The sequence below is a fragment of the Phyllostomus hastatus genome, unplaced genomic scaffold (genome assembly GCF_019186645.2).
Source record: "Phyllostomus hastatus isolate PE091 unplaced genomic scaffold, TTU_PhHast_1.1 phas_contig_254, whole genome shotgun sequence".
NCBI lineage: Eukaryota > Metazoa > Chordata > Mammalia > Chiroptera > Phyllostomidae > Phyllostomus > Phyllostomus hastatus.
In genome coordinates, this window is record NW_025333810.1 from 9666566 (window position 1) to 9686328 (window position 19763).

At 40.1% G+C, this 19763-nt stretch overlaps 1 protein-coding gene across 3 annotated transcripts in view; it reads left to right on the top strand.

Annotated features, from left to right (window-relative positions):
- The window catches only part of KCNN2 (potassium calcium-activated channel subfamily N member 2), a 393097-nt gene that overhangs the window by 285352 nt on the left and 87982 nt on the right, over positions 1-19763 (top strand). For all 3 annotated transcript variants that reach the window (XM_045838087.1, XM_045838088.1, XM_045838089.1), the window contains one exon: positions 13078-13496. In XM_045838087.1, the coding sequence (XP_045694043.1) occupies positions 13078-13496 (419 nt within the window). The remainder of the gene's footprint in view (positions 1-13077; positions 13497-19763) is intronic.

Below are 19763 nucleotides of genomic sequence, written 5' to 3' on the forward strand. Positions count from 1 at the left end.
TGTCAGCCTAGAGGCAAGTTACATAAAGTGCAGTGTGAGAATAATTAACTGATAATACACCAGCATGTACAAAATGCCTGAGTGGGACAGCAGAAGGTGTTTGAGAAGCCACATGAGAGGGAGTTGGGAGTCTAAATAAGTTTTAAGATCTGCAGGGCATGAATTTATGATGTTACCTAGAATTAGACAATTCTAGATTTTTGTCTTTAGACAAAGCTCTTGTCTAAGTCATAAGAAGAGAATTTTAGAAACTCATAGTTTTCAGGAAATGATTAGAATTCCTTCAAAAATAGGTGCAAAGTTTCTAGAGCTCTTTTTAATTCTGACTTTGCTCTAATTTATCTTTCCTTACCAATTTCCCTTTCTCCTTTTCCATGACTAATTTTCTCACTTTCATATCACAAGTTAATATTTAATTCATGTACTTGCCCCTCCTGAGGATCCATGTTATTACTTATTACTTATTATTACTTATTCATGGGGTCATTTTTACTAGGGTCAGCAGAGTGGGTGGCTCCCTCATAATAACCACACGAGGATGACATTATTTTAATTTGTTTGTAGAGGACAAACTGATGTTGAGAGGGATTAAGTATCTTGCCCCAATCCACTTAGCTAGTAAGTAGTCAAGCCAAAAATTAAATCCAAGTTTCTCTGACTCCAAAACGTGTGTGTGTGTGTGTGTGTGTGTGTGTGTGTGTGTGTGTTTCCTATGAGTCATACTACATTATATTCTGAGCAGGTGGTTGATATTTAAAAGAGATGAACAAACGCCACCCACCCATAAATAACTCCACCCCACCCAATAGTTATTGTGCTTTAAAGTATTTAAGAGCTATCCATTTTGGATTTTTCCCTTGAAATGTTGAAGTTAATATTTATTTTTTATTTTTTTATAAACCTTGACATAGCACTTTAATTTAATATTAAGTTAAATGTAGGAATACTTTTAGCTGCTCAAATTAACAGAAAACCCAACTCACAGAGGCTTAAACAAATAGGGTAAGTGGTTGTTGCTGGCTCAGTGGCTTCAGGTATAACGCCGGCATTACTGTGATTCTTTTGGACTTTTTCTCATGGCCACAATATAGCTGGCTGCTGCAGACCCAGGCATTGCCTCTCTTTAGGCTCAGAGGAAGGGAAGAAAGAGGGCTATCTTAGCCAGATGTCATTTTTATCCAAAAAAGCAAAAGCCTTCTAATTAGTTCTCCAACAACCTTTTGCTTATGACTTCCAGTCTGAAGTACAGTCCATGGCTACACATACCTGCAAAAGAGTCTGGGAAAGTGGATTTTCCTGCAAGAGAGAAGAGGGATGGGAATGGTATTGGGCTAGCCAGTTAACTGTGTTGTCCACACCACATGGTACGTATTCATCATTACAATGATCTTTCAGAAACAGCAGATGTCGTCTCCATTTTATAGATGATGGAAATACGGTCCATGAAGTTTAAATAACCTCCCAAGGTCATGTTAGAATATCTGGAACTGAGCCTTGGTTTTCTGCATTCCAGGCCAGTTCTTTCCTCTGCAGAAGAAGGGGTCAGGGAAGGCTACATCATGGTATATTACGTGGTGCCTTCCCCTCAATTTCCCTTCTATTTATTAACATTTATTTATTCACATGGTTCCAAAATTAAAAAGCATTAAAGATTATATAATTAAAAGTCTCTTTTTCATTTCCCATCTCCAGCCACTCTGTTCTCCTCCCCTAAGTAGCACTTATTATTAACTTCTAGAATAGTCTTTGAGAATTATTTTATGCACAAATACAAATACTTTCACATATGTCTCCCTCTCATCAGAACTACACAAGTAGTGGCCTATAGCGTGTTTGTATGTTGAACTCAGTTCCTTACTAGACTACTTTCTTTAACAGTACATAATAATTTTCCTCATCTTTTTCTAATGACCGTTTTTGTAGATGTCTGATTTGTTTAACCCTTTCCCCAAGTAGTGTATATTTAGATTTCTTCACCCTGGGAACGGTTAGCTGTTCAGTGATTGACACTTCACTGCACTAGTTTTGAAGTGCTCCTCCTTGGACACAGAAACCTGAGTGCACAGGGCTGGTGGGGTGGGCAGGAGCCCCGAGAGCCAGGAGTGGCTACAGGGTGTGTGTTGAGGGGATGATGAACAATTGGTTTTGCTGGGTTCCTCCCAGTTCTGCTCAGGAATGGACAGTCAATGTGGATTCTGAACAGCCTTTCTGTTTTTTCTGCCCCTAGTTCTGCACGGATGGTCTTAGAGGAAATTCCTGTGAGACTGTTGAAAAGTCTTCTCTCTTCCTCTGTCCTTTGACCTAGTTTGTGGTGGGCAATCATGGGCTGACTTATTTGTTGATTGAGTCTTAGCAATGCCTTACTTAAGAAAAACCTCATAATTTGGCCTGCCTCGTTAGTGGCTTTTTCACTCTATTTCATTCAAAATCTGGTCTCTAAGGAAAGGGCCTCTCATTTCTGTGTTTTCTTTCAGACCTTTTTTCCCAATTAACCTAGAGCTCAACGTGGAAGTTCCTAGTCCTGAGTTAGGTCAAGAATCCAGGCAACCACAGTGGAAGGGAGGGGCGTCCCCTTCCATGGGGCAGCCTCCCTGACCCCTTCTCTGTATCTTCTCAGCATCCTCTTCACTCCTCTGTGGCAATTTCCACAGGCACTGTAAACACTCACTTGTATATTCACCTTCTTCGTCAAACACCAAGGTTTTTTTAAATCTTTGTATTCACAAAACCTTACAAATACAAGCATTCAACAACTAAATGAAAAAAAGAGCTCCATTTTATTGAATATTTGGTTTAAAGGTTAACCAAGAAATCTTATTTATTTTCGTTCATTGTGTTGAAACAGTTATGTAATGTAATGGTTCAAGGTTTTGCCTTAGTAAGCGGAATATTTTAGATATAAATTGGATTCCGTGTGTTTGGTCCTGTAGGCTGTCCTTGTGAATGCCAGCTATTTCTTTCTAGTTTTTCAGTTTTGTATACGTAGTCTATTTTGGGGTATGCATTTGAATGTCTGATGACCTCATTCATTCTCATTTTTTCTTCCTCTCTTTTTTGTAATCATTTTCCCTTATATTTATTATTGTATTTATTTATACATATGGTTTCAAAATTAAAAAGTATTAAAGATAATATATTAAAGTCTTCTTTTATTTCTGATCCCCAGACACTCAGTCCACTTCCTCTAAGCAACACTTGTCATTAATTTCTAGAATATTCTTTCACAGATATAGATAGATAGATAGATAGATAGATAGATAGATAGATAGATAGATTTTTAAGATTTTATTTACTTTTAGACAGAGGGGAAGGAAAGGAGAAAGAGAGGGAGCAAAATATCCATGTGTGGTTGCCTCTTGTGCACCCCAGGCATGTGCTCTGACTGGGAATCAAACTAGCAACCCTTTGGTTCTCAGGCCAGTGCTCAATCCACTGAGCCACACCAGCCAGGGCTCTTTCACAGATATTTTATACATGTACAAATACAAATATCTTTTCTTCCACTTAACAAAAGTAAACAGGTACTGGCATACAGTTTTTTAAAAAACTCACTTACTAGACTACTTTCTTCAATAGTACCTAAAAGTTTTTTCATCTTTTTTTAATGGTCATTTTGTAAGTGGCCCTAATTTATTTAACGTCTTTCCCTATTTGTGAATCCTTAGATTGTTTCTAGTCTTTTGCTGATACACAAGCAATGCTGTAACAAATGATTCCATGTGTTTACTTTTACCTGTGCAAATATGTCAATAAGACCAATTTCCTGTAAGGGACTGGAACTGCATGGTCAAAGGAAATGTGTGTTTATAACATAATAACTTGTAGAGATTTACACTTCTACCTATAATATATGAGAGGACCTGTTTTCCCATGCCTTCACTAGTATGGTGTGTTATAAAACTTTTAGGTCCTTTTCAATATGGCAGGTCAAAAAAGAATGGATCTCACTTTCCTCATTGTTGAGGTTGAGCTTTTTTTAAGAGTCATTTTTTGTTCCTTTTCCATTCATTACTGTTTGTGTCCTTTGTTTATTTTTCTGGCGGGCTGCTCATCTCTTTCTTAAGGATTTGTAAGAACTTTGATATATTAGAGAAATTAGTCTTCTATGCTAACAGTTGTCAACATTTTCTCCAAGGTTTGGTGCTGGTCTTTTTGCTCTCTTGATAGTTTTGGCCAGGTGCAGAAAACCAAAGTTTAATGTAGTCAAATGTATCACTATAACCTTTTAAGGCCCTGGGTTTTTGTCAGAGTTAGAAAGCCTTCCTTCTTGTAAACTTATAAAATAATTCTTAAATGATTTCTCCAAATTGTTGATTGTTTCATTTCCGTATCTAAATCTCACTTACCTAGAATTTTTCTGGATATATTGCTATGAGACATTACTTCCATTCTATGTTTTTCCAGATGACTACTTAATTGTCCCCAAGTTATTTTTCAGTAGACAGTGTTTCCCCACTGATTTGATTGTCTACCTTTATAATATTAGAAATTTCCAGTGTATTTGGTCTGTTTGGACTTTCTGCTATGGCATGTCAGTTATTTTATGTGTCAGTACTGCATGACTTGAATTATTGATTTGTTTAATAATTTCTTCCTTATTACTTTTTTGTTTGGAGTTTTCCTGCCTATTCTACCTACAGTTACTTTCTTGATCAGTGCATGGCTAAAATTATTATATTTAGTATGTATTTTTATTTTGAATTACAGTTTATTTTCAATATTATTTTATATCAGTTACAAGTATATAGCATACTGGTTAAACATTTATGTAGTTTATGAACTGGCCCCCTGATGAGTCTAGGGCTCACCTGGCCCCATCACAGTTATTACAACATTATCGACTGTATTCCCTATGCTGCACTTTATATCCTGTGACTATTTTCTAACTGCCAATCTGTCTTAATCCCTTCATCTTTTTCACCCATTCCCCCAAACCTCCTCCCATCGGAGCAGCACCAGATTGTTCTCTGCATCTGTGAGTCTGTTTCTGTTTTTGTTTATTTGTTCATTTTGTTCTTCAGATTTCACATGTAAGCGAAATCATATGGTATTTGTCTTTCTCTGTCTGACTTATTTCACTGAGCATGATACCCTCCAGGTCCACCTACGTTGTCACACATGGTAAGAATTCATTCTGTTTTATGGTTGAGTACTATTCCATTGGATATGTGTACCACATCTTCTTTGTCCTTGATAGGCACTTAGGTTGCTTCCATATCTTGACAATTGTAAATAGTGCTGCAATAGATATAAGGGCTCATGTGTCTTTTTGAATTAGTGTTTTGGGTGTCTTTGGATAAATATCCTGAAGTGGAATGGCTGGGTCATAAGTCAGTTCTATTTTTAATTTTTAGAGGAAAATCTGTACTCTTCCATAGTGGCTACACAAATTTGCAGTCCCACTTACAGTGCACAGGGGATCCCTTTCCTCCACAGTCTTGCTAACATGTGTTGTTTGTTGATGATAGCCATTATGACAGGTGTGAGGAGATAGTTCAGTGTGGTTTTAATTTACATTTCTCTGATGACTAGTGGCACTGAGCATCTTTTCATATGTCTATTGGCCACCTTTATGCCAGAGAGCTTGCAACCTCATAGAGGAGGAAAAGCACATGCAGATGGCACCTGGGGCTCCTGCCACTGAGCTCTTCCCTCTCCCAAGCTGGTGGAGCATGGGTTCCCACACCAGCAGGCAACCTGATCATATATATGGCAGTATTCTCCCACTAAACTCCATACCCTCTTCCTGCTAATGACTCTCACTGCCTATTCAACTTGGACAATGAGTTTGAAGTATGTTTTGGGCATCTGAGCCAGTATAAAACAGTTACACTGGAAAGTTCAAGTTGTGATGAGATATATGATGTCTGTCTGGAAAAAGTCCAGCCGTTGTTAATATATCAAGAATAGTTTGGGCAACATCAATATAATCTGGCGGCCAAGGAGAGTGGACTGGAATGTGCATGTGTAAACAATAATGACTTCAGTGTGCTAGTCAGTGGGGTGGTAGACACCCTTGAGTGAGTACATATACTGTGTGACCATTGCATTCAAAATTACTTGAGCAAGTAGAACAATGAATCTGCATCAAATTTTGCATTAAACTTGAACATTCCTCCATGGAAACTATTCAGATGATTCAGAAGGCTGCAGCTATGGGAAACTGGTGATTGGCAGCTTCATCACAACAACGTGCCTGCTCATGCATCACATCTCATGCAGTTTTTTGTGAAACATCAAATCACTTCAGACCTCAGCCCCCCTACAACCCAAATTTGGCTCCCTGCAACTTCTGGCTTTTCCCAAAAATAAAGTCACCTTTGAAAGGGAAGAGATATCAGAGCATCAATGAGATTCAGGAAAATACAACCGGGCAACTGATGGTGACTGGGAAAACTGTGTGAAGTCCCAGGGTACCTACTTTGAAGGGGACTGAGGTGTCATTGTCAAGAAATATTGTACAATATTTCTTCTATCTTGTATCTTATTGAATAAATGTCTCTATTTTTCATAGTACATGGATTGATGCTTTTTGGATAGACCTTATTCCGAGGGTATACTCTTTTATGCCTGCAAGTTACTTTAGTCCTTCTGCAAAGGTCATTAACCATAGCTCTAGAATTAAAGTAGATTAAACAAACTGTCATGCATTTACCCTAAAATTTTCTCAGCAACATCAAAGTAAAAAATGAATATAGAGATGTGATAATATCTGTCATTCTGATTATTCTACCGCCCCCAAGTGAGCTTAAAACATATCATATATATATTATTTCGATCATATGGAATATAATGGGAATATTTTTATAATTATATTTTGATACTTGGAATCAGTTTTTAATAACTGATGTTTAAAGTGTTTTCATTTCTATGTAGAATATCTCTAAATCAAGTAAATATTATCTTACACTTTGGGTTGACAGCCCTCACCCTTGATCAGGACGGCACTCTCTTTTCTTGCTACTTCACAGAGTGCCTTGACTTCCCAGCAGCGTTCCACATTCAAGGTTCCTCAGGACTTGTCCATTTTTTTTTGGATCTTGTAAAACTACCTGAATACTGATTCCTTCCAAATTTATTTCAGAAGTTCAGAGTCCTCCTCTCAGTGCTTACATACTCTGCTGCCTACTTGGCATCTGTACTGAGATGACAGAGGCCAAAAGGAGCCTTTGCTTTCCTCTGTCCCCGCCCCTCCCGCACTGCCAACTCACTGGTACTCAGGGAGTGGCACAGCCACACACTGTGTTTTTCAGAGTAGAAACTCAGCTACACGTGGTTCTTCTTATTTTATCACTTTCCTGTTCAGCCCATCAGAAAAGTCAAGTGAGATCTGCAAATTGTATCTCTAGTGTACCCACTATTTCCATTTCTATGGCAACCCCCACCCCCTGGTCCAGGTCATGAGGCTACTAACTACAACCAGTCAGATGCAATAAAACTTCCTAACTTATGCCCTCCCTTGTGTACTCTGGTTTACCCATAGCAGTAAGGATGAAACCTATAAACTGTAAGTCAGATGACATGATTTCTCTGCCTAATGTCCTTCGGTGGGTTCCTGAAGCATGTGGAATGAAATCCAGTTTGTTTTTTAAAATATCTTCACCCAAGGACACATTTCCATTGATTTTTAGAGAGAAGAAGGGAGGTGGGATGAGAAAGAGAAACATCAATGTGAGAGAAACATCGATAGGTTGCCTCCCGTATGTGCCTTAAGCAGGGACTGAGCCCACAGTCCAGGCATGTGCCCTGACCAAGAACTGAGCTGACAGCCTTTTGGTGCATGAGACAATGCTCCAACCAACTGAGCCAATTGGGCAAGGCATGAAATCGGGTCTTAATACCATTGCCAACAAGGCCCCGAACACCTTGTCCCTGTCTGCCTCTTCAGACTCATCTCCTTCACTCTGCCCCTTGATCAGTAAGTTTCAAGCATTCTAGTGTTTTTTTTTTATTTCCTTAGCACATGAGCTTTTCTAATGCCCATGGCTTTTATTGTGTGCTATCTCTCTGCTTAAAATGTTCTTCTCCTGGCTCTTTCTATGACTGGCTTGTCTCATGAGGCCTGTCCAGGTCTCGTCTTAAATGGTCCTTCTCCAGCTGCGTTCCCTGATGACCAATGGCTGCCACCTCTGGTTTATTGTACTCTACTTCATCTTTTGTGTGTCTCCTTCATCGCAGTGTCACTTCATCGCATAATCACTTTATTAAATTGCTTCAGGTCTGCTCTCTTGACTTTGTCTTCTCTCCTGGTGAAAGTTAGTTTCATGAGGCCAGCCCTTCCTCGGCTGTAAATCCTATCACATGCCTCATATGAGGCACAGTGCCTGCCACACAGTGACCATTCAGTACACTGGGTATTTAGTAAATTAATCAATAAACAAAGGCATAAGCAGCAATTAAGAGTGGGGGTTATGTGGAGAGTAGAAGAAATATTTTCCTTAATTTTTGCATGAAAATATGTATATACTGTGGTAAAACAAAACCAAAAGTACAATTATTTCAGGTGTTGATTTACATCCCTGATAGTATGCAACAGCTATGTAATAGAACATTTTTCTGGGGAAGGTACTGAAGAAGAATGTTCTCTGGACTTCCTGGGCAACTGCAAAATTATAGTGCTGCAGTGACTTAGCATTTAGGAGGATGTATTCCCTACAAATTTGAAAAATGTCATGGATTCATTTCACTTGTGTTGTGCATCGGCATTCTTTTCTCCCATGCGCATATTTAGGTAACACTGGGGCCCTTCCAGGGATTAGGGGAGTAAATATTAAATGAGAAATAAGAAGGCAGCTCATTTTACAAGTGTTTCCTTCTACTAGGTAGACATGGTTCCTGTCCCTAAGGAGCCTCACAGTCAAGCAGGGGTGACAGACTTACAAAGAAGTCCTATTGTCCTCCGTGGCAGCGTCTGTAGGAGGCACATGCAGGGGTCTTGGTAGAACAAAGGAGGGAGTTCTCAGATTTGGCTGTGGTGTGGACAGTGTTCTATAGGAGGTGACTGCAGAGTCTTGTTTTAAAGGAATGAGAATTTGCTACATAGAAAGATGTTCTGGTCCATTGGCACATACGTACCTAACATATAGAAGCATGATTAGGGTAGTGTATACCAGAGCCTGCAACCAGAGGGAGATGTAAGAGGAGTGATAGGCAGTGAGGCACAACTGGGTTGTGGAATGGGAGCCTTTGAATGGTTTTCATCTTGACAGCAATGGGATTACATAACTTACATTTGAGAAAAGGTCCTTAGAGGATGGAGGATAGCTTCCAGTAGGAGGAATGTGATAGTGGAGACGGAAGGCAGGGAGAGGTCACTCAGGAGAGTATGGAGAGCAGAGTCAGAGATGGACCTCAGCAGAGCAGAGGCACTTGGCTGGGGAGGAGAAGGGGGTTTCCAGGGAAACTGAGATGGATCCTTCAGAGGGGCGGCAGATGAAAAAAGCAATACGTCACACAACCCAAAAGAAGAGATCTTTTTTAAGGAGGAAGGAGTGATTAATATCAGATCAAGTAAGATGAAAATTAAGCTGCAAGAAGTGGTTTCATACTTAAGGTATCTTTAACGACCTCTGTAAGAGCAGTGGTGGTGCAGTGGCAGGGGCAAACGCCACATCACGGTGTTGGGGGATGAGAGGGGATGCAGAAAATGAAGACCACCTGGGGCGATGTAGAGCCAGCAGCAGGCCCTCTGTTTCTAGTGAACAGTAGAGATGAACTTGCTTGTATAGTCTGCCGAGAGGAAGAGGAAGACAGAAACAAACAAAATAGAAACAGCTCATAGTTACAGAGAACAGACTGCTAGTTGTCCGAAGGAAGGGGTGTTGTGGGGCTGGGTGAAAAATGTGAGGGGATTAAGTACTAATTGGTACTTACAGAATAGTCACAGAGGTGTAAATCACAGCACAGGGAATTCAGTCAGTAACATTGTAATAACTGTGTGTGGGACCAGGTGGGAATGTAAAGTATTGGGGGGAACACTCTGAAGTACATGATTTCTCACCACAATGTCGGACATCTGCACCTAATACAGAGTAGGATTGCATGCCAACTCTCATTGAAAAACAAACAAAAAAATAGTCTCTCACTACAGGAGAATCAGATTTTGGTGTAATGTTGCTTCAGGTAAGGGAAAAGAGAAGGAAAATAAAGAGAAACAGGTGAAATATAGGTAAACTTGTAGCTACAGTATGAAATGGAGAATATTCCTGACATTGGAGAGGAAGTGTACTGAGAGAACAAGGTACAAAGGTGGCCCTTGAGGAGAAAGATGATTATTTGGGGCAGATGCTGTGGAAGACAAGGGAAAGGTCACAGGTGATGAGGATGGTTCAGCTGAGCCCGAGGCATGGACATGTGGAAGCCCCCATCCACCTGAAGCAGCCTGGGCATCGGGTCCCAGGTGGAGGAGGTTACCTACCTGGGCAGGCCCAGCAGAAGGTGCAGGGGGTGGGTGGGGCTGCCGAGGAAGCCGGTGAGACAGTGGTTGAAGTGGTGGTCCTGAGGAGAGAGAACCAGCCTGGTTAGGGAAGTGAGCAGAGGGGACCATGACAGGGGCCCTGGGAAGAAAAAAGAGTGAGGTCAGAGGAGCAGTGTGCCATGGGTGGTGGAAGAAGACTGTTTTTAAGCAATGTATCAGAATCATACATCTAAACTGGCGTTTCTTTACCAGTTACCTGGGAAAGTACTTATTCTGCATTTCTGTTGCCCTGGCCCACAGTGCTGTTGGAAACCTCTCTTGGGATTGTGCTCAGAATCTGTGGCACAGCTTTCAATTATCTGAAGTGTTAGGGATCCTTCGCCCCTTTGGGAGTGGATTTGATTTTTGCCAAGTCATTCAGAGCCAAGTTTGGTGAAGAAGGTAGACAAACTGGGTAATACCATTTCTAGTAGAAATGGAAATGTAGATTTAAATAATAATACTGTTTTTCTTATGTGACTTGTAACAGGCCCTGATGACACAATTTTGGGATGTATATGTAGCCTCCTAAAGGAACTAGTTTGAGGGACATATTCTTTGGATATAAACATCTTAAGAGATTTGGGGGTCACATTTCTTCAGAGTTATCCAGTACTCAGTAAATATTCACTGAAGTAAAATTTAAAGCCTTCCACCATTACATCTACACAGTCTCTTGTATGTGTTATTGAAATCCTTCACGCCAACGTGATCTTCAAAGTGGTGAGACTAAACCCGAATATGTCTAAAGTCAGCTTGGGCTGCTTTATTTATTATCTATTTCTTTACTAGAAACTAGAAAATACGGCTGTTATTATCTATTAGTATCTTTCAAACAACTTAAGGTGTGTAGATGAAAAGGCATGTTGAAGGTATACCTAATGCCGTTATGTTGTCATAACTTAATTTGTTAAAATGTTGCCATGTCTCTGAGAGATTCTGCTAGTTTTGTCTCCTTGAGATACCAGAAAAGAGTAGTAATTTTGTCCTCAAGTCCCTGTCCTTACAAAGTAACACTGATGGCGGCATTTGAATAGCAGCGTGAATAGTAACTATGAACTTCAGAAAATTCACCTGGAATGGGAATTTGCCATCATCTAAAATGGTGGGGAAATTACATTCCTCGCTCTGGAAGAGCAAAGTATGTAGAATCTTGCCATAGTGGAAATCTGCTCTGCCAACCATTATGATTTAATTCCCTAAGACACTCTGTTCTTATTCAACTTGCTTTTATCTCATGCTTTCTATTTAAGCTGGCTACTTACCAGAAGGCAAAGAATATGTCATCTTTCTTAGTGGGGGAGCGCTGCTGGCATTCTGGGCAAACAGGTCCTCCTTGTGCGTGGGACTCCCAGAACGGCAGCCTGGTTGGCACCCTTGGCTTCCTGGCTCGAAATGCCAGTATCCCCCACAAGTCACTGTGGCAGTCAGAAATGTCACCACACATTTTCAAATGCTTCTGGTTGTTTGTGGACTCCCAGAGCGTGGTGGACTTGTTTACTGAGAAGCCAGGGAAGACAGAAAATGCTCTTTTCTGTCCCTTCTACTTTCCTTCTCCCTCCTTCTCCCTCTCCCCCCTCCCTCCTGTCTATCTATTTTGCCATGTATAATGCACACCTACATTTTGGCCCAAACTTTCAGGGAAAAAAAATCTTTCATTTTCACTTTTAATTCAAGTATTTATTTATTTATATTTAAATATCTTTTGTATTATAAAGGAATTTTAGCATTTATTTTTGAACATACTATGGTACAAGAAATTTCATGTAACAAATAATTACAAAACACAAAAATAGGTACAAAGTATTTCAGGTAATACCATGTATAATGCACATCCTATTTCCCCCTCAAAATTTTGGGCATTATACACAGCAAAATACAGTATCTATATATCCACCTATCCATCAGTCTCCTTTTTCTTTCTTTTTTTTTTTTCATTCATCGTGTTGTGAGGAAGACAGAAATAGGAAAAAGGAATCTATTAAAGAAAGATTGAAAACAAATAACCCAAGGGAGGGCTAAGGGGCGCAGAAGAGAAGAGACAGAAAACATAGCAGTGTGAGGCTGCTGGAAGAAACGCTTCTGCCACTTTCGTCTGTGGTCTCCTGTGATTCTCTCTCTGAAGCCAAGAATAAGATTCTTGTAAGAACGTTCATGTGTAGTTACATTATAGGGTATAACTGATTGCAGAGGCTCCATAAATAGATTTCACTGAAAATGCAGTTAGAATTGTGTAAGGGTTTTTAGATTTAAACCCTCAAAGAGAACAGTCTGTCACAAGCAAGTTCATCTGACTTCATCTAAGGGGGGGTGCTCTCCTGATAGACCCAGACCCCTTATTTTAAGATGATGTTACTTACATGATTGTCCAGGGGCATGGACTCCAAACTAATTTCAGCTCCTGTGTACCAAGTTTTTCATTTTAATTGTCACAAAATGAAATCTTCCCTTTGTGCCAATGCCATTTTCTAAAAATAGTGTACCTGGCTAGCATTTAAAGTTATAACCTCTAGCTTGCCATGATTGCTAAAAGTCATCTGTTGTGTATTTTTGAAATCTGCACTGACACTTGTGGACCATTCATGCCATACTGAAGCTGATTTTCTACTTTATTTTTTCAGTTGTTCATGGTGGACAATGGAGCAGATGACTGGAGAATAGCCATGACTTATGAGCGTATTTTCTTCATCTGCTTGGAAATACTGGTGTGTGCTATTCATCCCATACCTGGGAATTATACGTTCACATGGACGGCCCGGCTTGCCTTCTCCTATGCCCCATCCACAACCACCGCTGATGTGGATATTATTTTATCTATACCAATGTTCTTAAGACTCTATCTGATTGCCAGAGTCATGCTTTTACATAGCAAACTTTTCACTGATGCCTCCTCTAGAAGCATTGGAGCACTTAATAAGATAAACTTCAATACGCGTTTTGTTATGAAGACTTTAATGACTATATGCCCAGGAACTGTACTCTTGGTTTTTAGTATTTCATTATGGATAATTGCCGCATGGACTGTCCGAGCTTGTGAAAGGTAAGTTCGTTTCTTTTCCTGAGAACATAATTTGCCATATGGTGTCCTTGAAAGTGGGAGAAAGAACACATTTTTGATTAGACGCCTATAGTGACTCACTGTTGAGAATTTTGGATTCTCCGATGGGCTTCTTTTAAATGACTGTGACAAAACTTTTCTCAAGATTTCTACATCCAGCAGTGCCTTGATGATTTGTATTTTTAAAAAGATTTAATCAGTTTTCGATAGAGGGATTCTTTTATAATCTGTGTCAAAATTTGGAGACCTGCAAATTGAAGAGGAGACTTCGGTCAGAAATGTTTGTAGAGTGGTTCTACCCAATCACTGTGGTGCTTCGTTGGTTACGGTGTCGATTACTGCTGAGACAAAGATATGAGGGCAAAGTGGTGCTGCATGGTGTCTGGACATAAGGGAGGATCTCAGCGTGGTTTATTGACTGTACTGTCTGTCTATGATAGCAGTCGTGTGATCGCTAATATGGAGCCTGTAGGGGTGATATTTGTTTACTTGAACTCTCAACAGTTAGTGAGAAGTAGCAGTGTGTCTTTGTTTTGTGTCTGAAGACCTATGGTGTGCTAGAACTAGGCACACATTCTCAGTGAGTGGCTCAGCAAGTCTGAATTAATCAGTTAGAGCATCATTGATGCTAACCTTGCTGCTTCACAAACAAACATAGATTTCTTACATAAAGGGGAGGAGCTCTTTCCTGAGAGTGGTGGATCTCATATGACCTTGGTTAAGAAAAGTCCAACTGAAATTAACAATAGACAGGAACTATTGAAAAATTTATAGCACTCTAGAATATGAGGATGCTGGTCTTTGTAGTAATAAGGTTTTTTTAGTTTTTGAAAGTCCAAGTTTTATACACACATGTACACAGTTTAATAAAGAAAAATATCTGTATGAGAATTGTTGCAAAAAGAGCAAACCCACAACACCCCTCCCCCATTTCTACTTTCCAGAAGTAATTGCTTTAAGTTTTTTTAGCCATTTCTTTGGTGATTACTTTTCATATTTCTGAGTGATATTGCTTATATTATTATATCTAGATTTTCCACCTACATTTTTATGGAAGTTGAGGTTTTAGTTTTCTTTCATTTACAGGTATACACCCCTTTATGTCTCTACTCCCCACAAAGTAATTTCTCTCTTCCCAGTAAGTTATGTAAATGCCAGTTATCTCTGTTCTGTGTTTATGTTATGATGACCATGTGAACTGCATTAATTATTGGACAATATAGTATGTTAGAAACATTTTACCTTTCCTGCATCTTTATATTTTCTCTGGAATTAATAACTGCCTCATTTTATTTGCTAAGTTTTCTTTTTTTTATTTGATTACTTTTTCTGTATCTATTTTATACTAAATCATCTCTAAATTCTCCCATATCTCAATATTCTTGTACTGGATTCATGTATATTGGGCAGCCTATCAATTTAACCTTGAATAAATGTTTCTTGGGACTTTTTTAGCTGCTTCTCCATAATGCTGGGGATTTCATTTGTCTTTTTATATTGAAAACCCTTTTTCCTTGAACGCTGATTCTCCCTCTTTCTTCATTTATTCCTTTGTTTTGGCAGAATCCATCTTCCAGTAGCTTCTAAGAAAAGGCAGTGAATAAGAGATTAGTTTTTGAGACGTGTATGGCAAGTCTGTATTCTTCTCTGATGCTTAGCTGATAACTGGGCTGGGTATGAAACTCTAGATTAGAAATCACTTTCCCTTGGAATATTGACAACATCATTTTCCTCTGGTATCCAGGGCCGAGGAATCTTATGCTATTCTCATTTTAGATTTCTTCTATCTTGGAATCTTTTAGGATGGATGCTCTAAAATTACACAAGGACGTATCTTGGTGTGAACCCATTTAGATCCAGTATACTGGGAATTTGGTGGGCCTGTTCAATCTTGGAATTGTCCTTAAATTCCTGGAAAATTTATTTTATTGAATTATTTAATACTTTTTGTTCCTGTATTTTGGTGTGTGGATGTTGGCCCTCCTATATTAGTTCTTTAATTTTCTTATTTTCTTTTTGCATTGTTTTCCATCTCTGTTTTTGCTCTATAGATGGGAGATAACCTTAACTTTATTTTTTCTATTGGGAATTTATTTCTTCTCTACTATGTATTATTTTTCAGCATCTGATTTTTGATCCCTGAATGCTCATCTTTGAAAAGTTGTCTCATGCTTTCCTTTCATAGATGTGCTATTTTATTTCTCTGGAGATGTTAATGATAATTTTTTCTCTTTGTATATTTTTTGTTTCCCCAAAGGTTCACTTTTCTTCTGGGTTTTTTTTTTTTTTTGCTTCTATTTTAGGACCTTTACTTCCATGTTTGGATAACTTTGACTATTTGCTTATACTTTTACTCCCATTGCTATGATGTTATGTAACTTTTAATTAAGATAATCTTCATAAACTAAAGAGGTATATCAACTAAAATCTTAATTTGTTCTTCAAACTCCATAGGTACATCTGCTTGAGAAAATATCATAAGCCTCCAAATGCCATGATTGCTAGGAAACAAAGCATTACCATAAGGAGTCTACCTTCCTTTAAAAGGAAAACTTTAGTTGTTCAAATGCCATAGTTATGTAGAGAAGTACTAAAAAAAGGTTCAGATACATAATATTAAAAACTAGTCACTACAGAACTTCTGAATAAAAGCAAGCAGAGTCAACAAACACACTGACCTCAGTTCCCTCCCTAGACCCCCCATAAAATGTGGTCATTTTAAAACAAAGACAAAAAACAAATGAAAAAGTGCAAACCTATAGGTGAGGCAGGAAAAGTTAGCACAGGGAACAGAGGTCCCAGGTTCTACCTGCCCCTCCCCTTCTAGTTTAGAATGCTTAGGATGCGACTTGTGACTAGACACTTATCTCCTCGCTGTGCCCCTCCCCATTTCCAAGGGTAAAAATAATAGTTGAGACAAACAAAAATCAGTCTCAGCCAGACTGACCTACTTCGAAGTTTTGAAGCTGCCCCGCCCTCCAGGTCACCAAGCCACCATCCTGAGGGGAGGGGCTGAGACGTGCTGCCGTTTTGACTAAGCCCTCTCCCATGTCAGAGGCCACGAACCTCCCCGCTGCCCTCTCCCCTTTCCCACCACTGATAAACCATCCCCCAGACCCCATCAGTGTGACTCACTTCCCGAGTTGGCTCACGTTCCCCTCCCCCTTGAGTGGGGACTGCCACTTTAATAAATCTGCTGTGCTTTGCTGAATCTCTGTGTCTCTCTCTGGAATCCTTCTTTGTGTCATGACAAGAACCTGGACACAGCCACAGGGTTGGGGCCTCCCAGTGAGCCCTCAGGCATCCTAAGAACAAGAATGCTGGACCATCAATAGTAAGGAAGTCAGGAAGCCAGCTGACAACCCATCACTGATGTACCTAACTCGAGAAAGGAGAATTCTACACCAGCAGTGGTGAAAAAGTCAGGAAGCAACCATATTTCCACTAAGAACGAACACCCCCCAGCCCTGAGGCCTCAGGAACTCTAGGCATCAGCCCCTCTGTGAGTGGAGACAATGACAGAGCTTTATTTCCGGGCAGGTTCAAATACTGCATAAAAGCAGTTAGACACCTAGTTTTTCTCCGGTAGTGCCTTTCCCCAACCTGCAGAAATCTGGAAGTGCACTGTCTGAGGGAGTAAAACATGAGGTCTGTGGGCCGACTGCCGGCGTCACACACTGGAGAGAACAGGCCTGCTGAGTTGCAAATAGAAAAGTAAATAAATGTTCACATATTAACTGTTGAGACCTCTTTTTGGCCTTTCAAATCACAGACTGTCATCCAAGCTTCTACTATCATGGCGGGACAGTAACACAGGCTTCCCATGGACCAGTGGAATTGTTTAGAAAATATGTAAAGGTACTGAAATCAGTGTTCCATGCCCCATGCCCAGACCACCCCTTAGGGAGGCCCACAGTGGCAAGTTCTAGATTTATAGAGAAAGTATACAGTTGGCTCTTTAGTCCTCACTGGTAACATGGACATCTGCATGGTGGTCCCTAGAGCATCTGCTTCCCAAGGGCCAATTAAATAAAACAGCCTTAAAATTGTGCACATGCCTTTTATTTTCTTTATAAAAACAGTTCATCCTAGCTGTTATAACCCGCTGTCACTAGATACAGAAAGCGTAAGGCAAGCTGTGCCTAACCTCCTCAGCAGCCCAAAGCGTGCGTGCTTTGTAACACGCTCACATTGTTAGGAGGCTGATCATTCCTGTTTCTGTAGAGAGGACACGGCAAAGTGAAAATCCCCCATTCCCTATCAAGAAGGAGAATGTAGCCAGCCGCTACATGAAAGGGAACAGATCTGGGAGGGGTGGGGAAAGAAGGAAGACCGGACTTTGGACTAGGACACTGGGGTTCAGTCCCGGGTATACAGTTTAAAGGCTGAGTGACTTCTGGCCAGTCAGCTAACTTCTTCTTGCCTTTGTTTCTTCATTGTGAATGAAATGGACTGATCAGCCTTCTGCTTCCAATGGTAACATTTTGTAATTTTACAAATGCGTAAAAGAAAAGAACATCATTAGCCAGCATTGCGATAGTAGGAGATTTTCCACATTTTTTAATTAAACTTCCCATTTTGCTGCACATAATCTCCATGTTGTGACTTGTAAAATGCAAAGATATAAGTTTTTCTGCTTTATTTATCATAAAATTCATTTTAAATAGGATGTCACCTGCATCTTGTACTTCCTTAGAAGTTTACTTTTCTGCCTCCTTCCCCCGCCCCACCTCACTTGTATGAAGTGTGCGATACTTCATACAACATGCAGCTCTTATTTCTTTGGTTTGGAATTTGGATTTGAATGAACCCCACCAGGTCCATCTTTGGGACTATCCAAGCAAGCATTCTCTTCATGTTAAAGAGGGATTCACACTTGCTATAAATTTTCTTCTTAGTTAATTAGAATGCCTAAGAATATGTTTAAAAGAAAGAACTTTTGAAAGAGAGAGGCAGATGGCTTTCTAGAGAAGTTTGTTTTGCAAACTTATCCCTTGCCTTCTACTGAGCACAGCACATCTAGAGGTTTCTGGGAAAGGTTCTCCTCTAATGAAGAGGGTGTCCTGTAGGAGGCATCTGTTCTTGGTGGTATTGCTTTCCCTGGCAGATAATACACCTCTGATTTACCCATACATAATAAAAACCTCTTCCTGTGTGTGTGTGTGTGTGTGTGTGTGTGTGTGTGTGTGTGTGTGTGTGTCTTTCTGTCTTTGTGTCTCTGTCTCTCTTTGTGAGCGACAGGAGAAAGCAGGGTGCCAAGTATGTGGCATTATTTCTGTGGCTACATTTGTCAAGAGGAGGCTGCCCCTTGAGCAGACCACAGTGTCCCTTCTCTCTCTGGTTCTGGTCTGTCCTTGTGCTGCGGTGGATTTCAGGCCTGGAAAGAGCACTCTCCTCTGAAGCAGCCCGGGGAGTGTGTTCCGATGCTATTAAGGGATCTCATGTTCATGGGGGCCTAGGCCCAGGCATTTAATCAAATGCGTTAGGAGAAACATCAGGAACGTTTATGTCTTAAAAGAAGTCTGGATGAAGAAGAGGGTCCTGAAAATTTCGAACTGTCCCATCTGGACTTGTACCTTTTGAGGCTTCACTGGTTCTGTAGAGATGGCCCATTCAACCCAAAGTGTGTATCACTGGCCACTGTTTCAGGAGAAAGTTAGCAGCTCTTTGTAAGGGGCAGGACTCGATACCACGGGCCAGTGCTATGTTACGCAAAGGAAAGTGTTTTGTTTTCTTTCTTTCTGTTTTCCTGTAAAACACTGTGCATGGGGAATATCCAGAAGGGAAAAAGGGCATTTATTTGACATATCTTCTGGGAAATGCCTATGTCACTACTGAAGTTTCAGTGACAAAGAAGGATTATAGCTTTCTACACAGTTTGGGAATTTAAAAAACATACAGTTTTTTGTTTAATATAGTCTTTTTTTCTACAAGTTTCCTAATGTGGAAGAGGGGGCAAATTTGGGGTAGAGAAGAAGGGGGAAGGAAGGGAGTAGGGACCGTGGGGACACAGCTCCCAAGCACTGACGCAGCTGCCGTAGTAATCTCCAACAGAGATGCTGGGGACTATTTCTGTCACTACCAGAGGATTCATTTAGGTAAGACCTGAGCGGCTAAATAAACTTACTGTTTCTATTTATCTCACTGTTTCATCTCTAAGAGCATTTAAGTATGCATTCACTAGTATGAATTTGTTAGGAGAAAAATTGTTCTAAAATTGACTTAAGAATGGTTTGCTTATTTTCATAG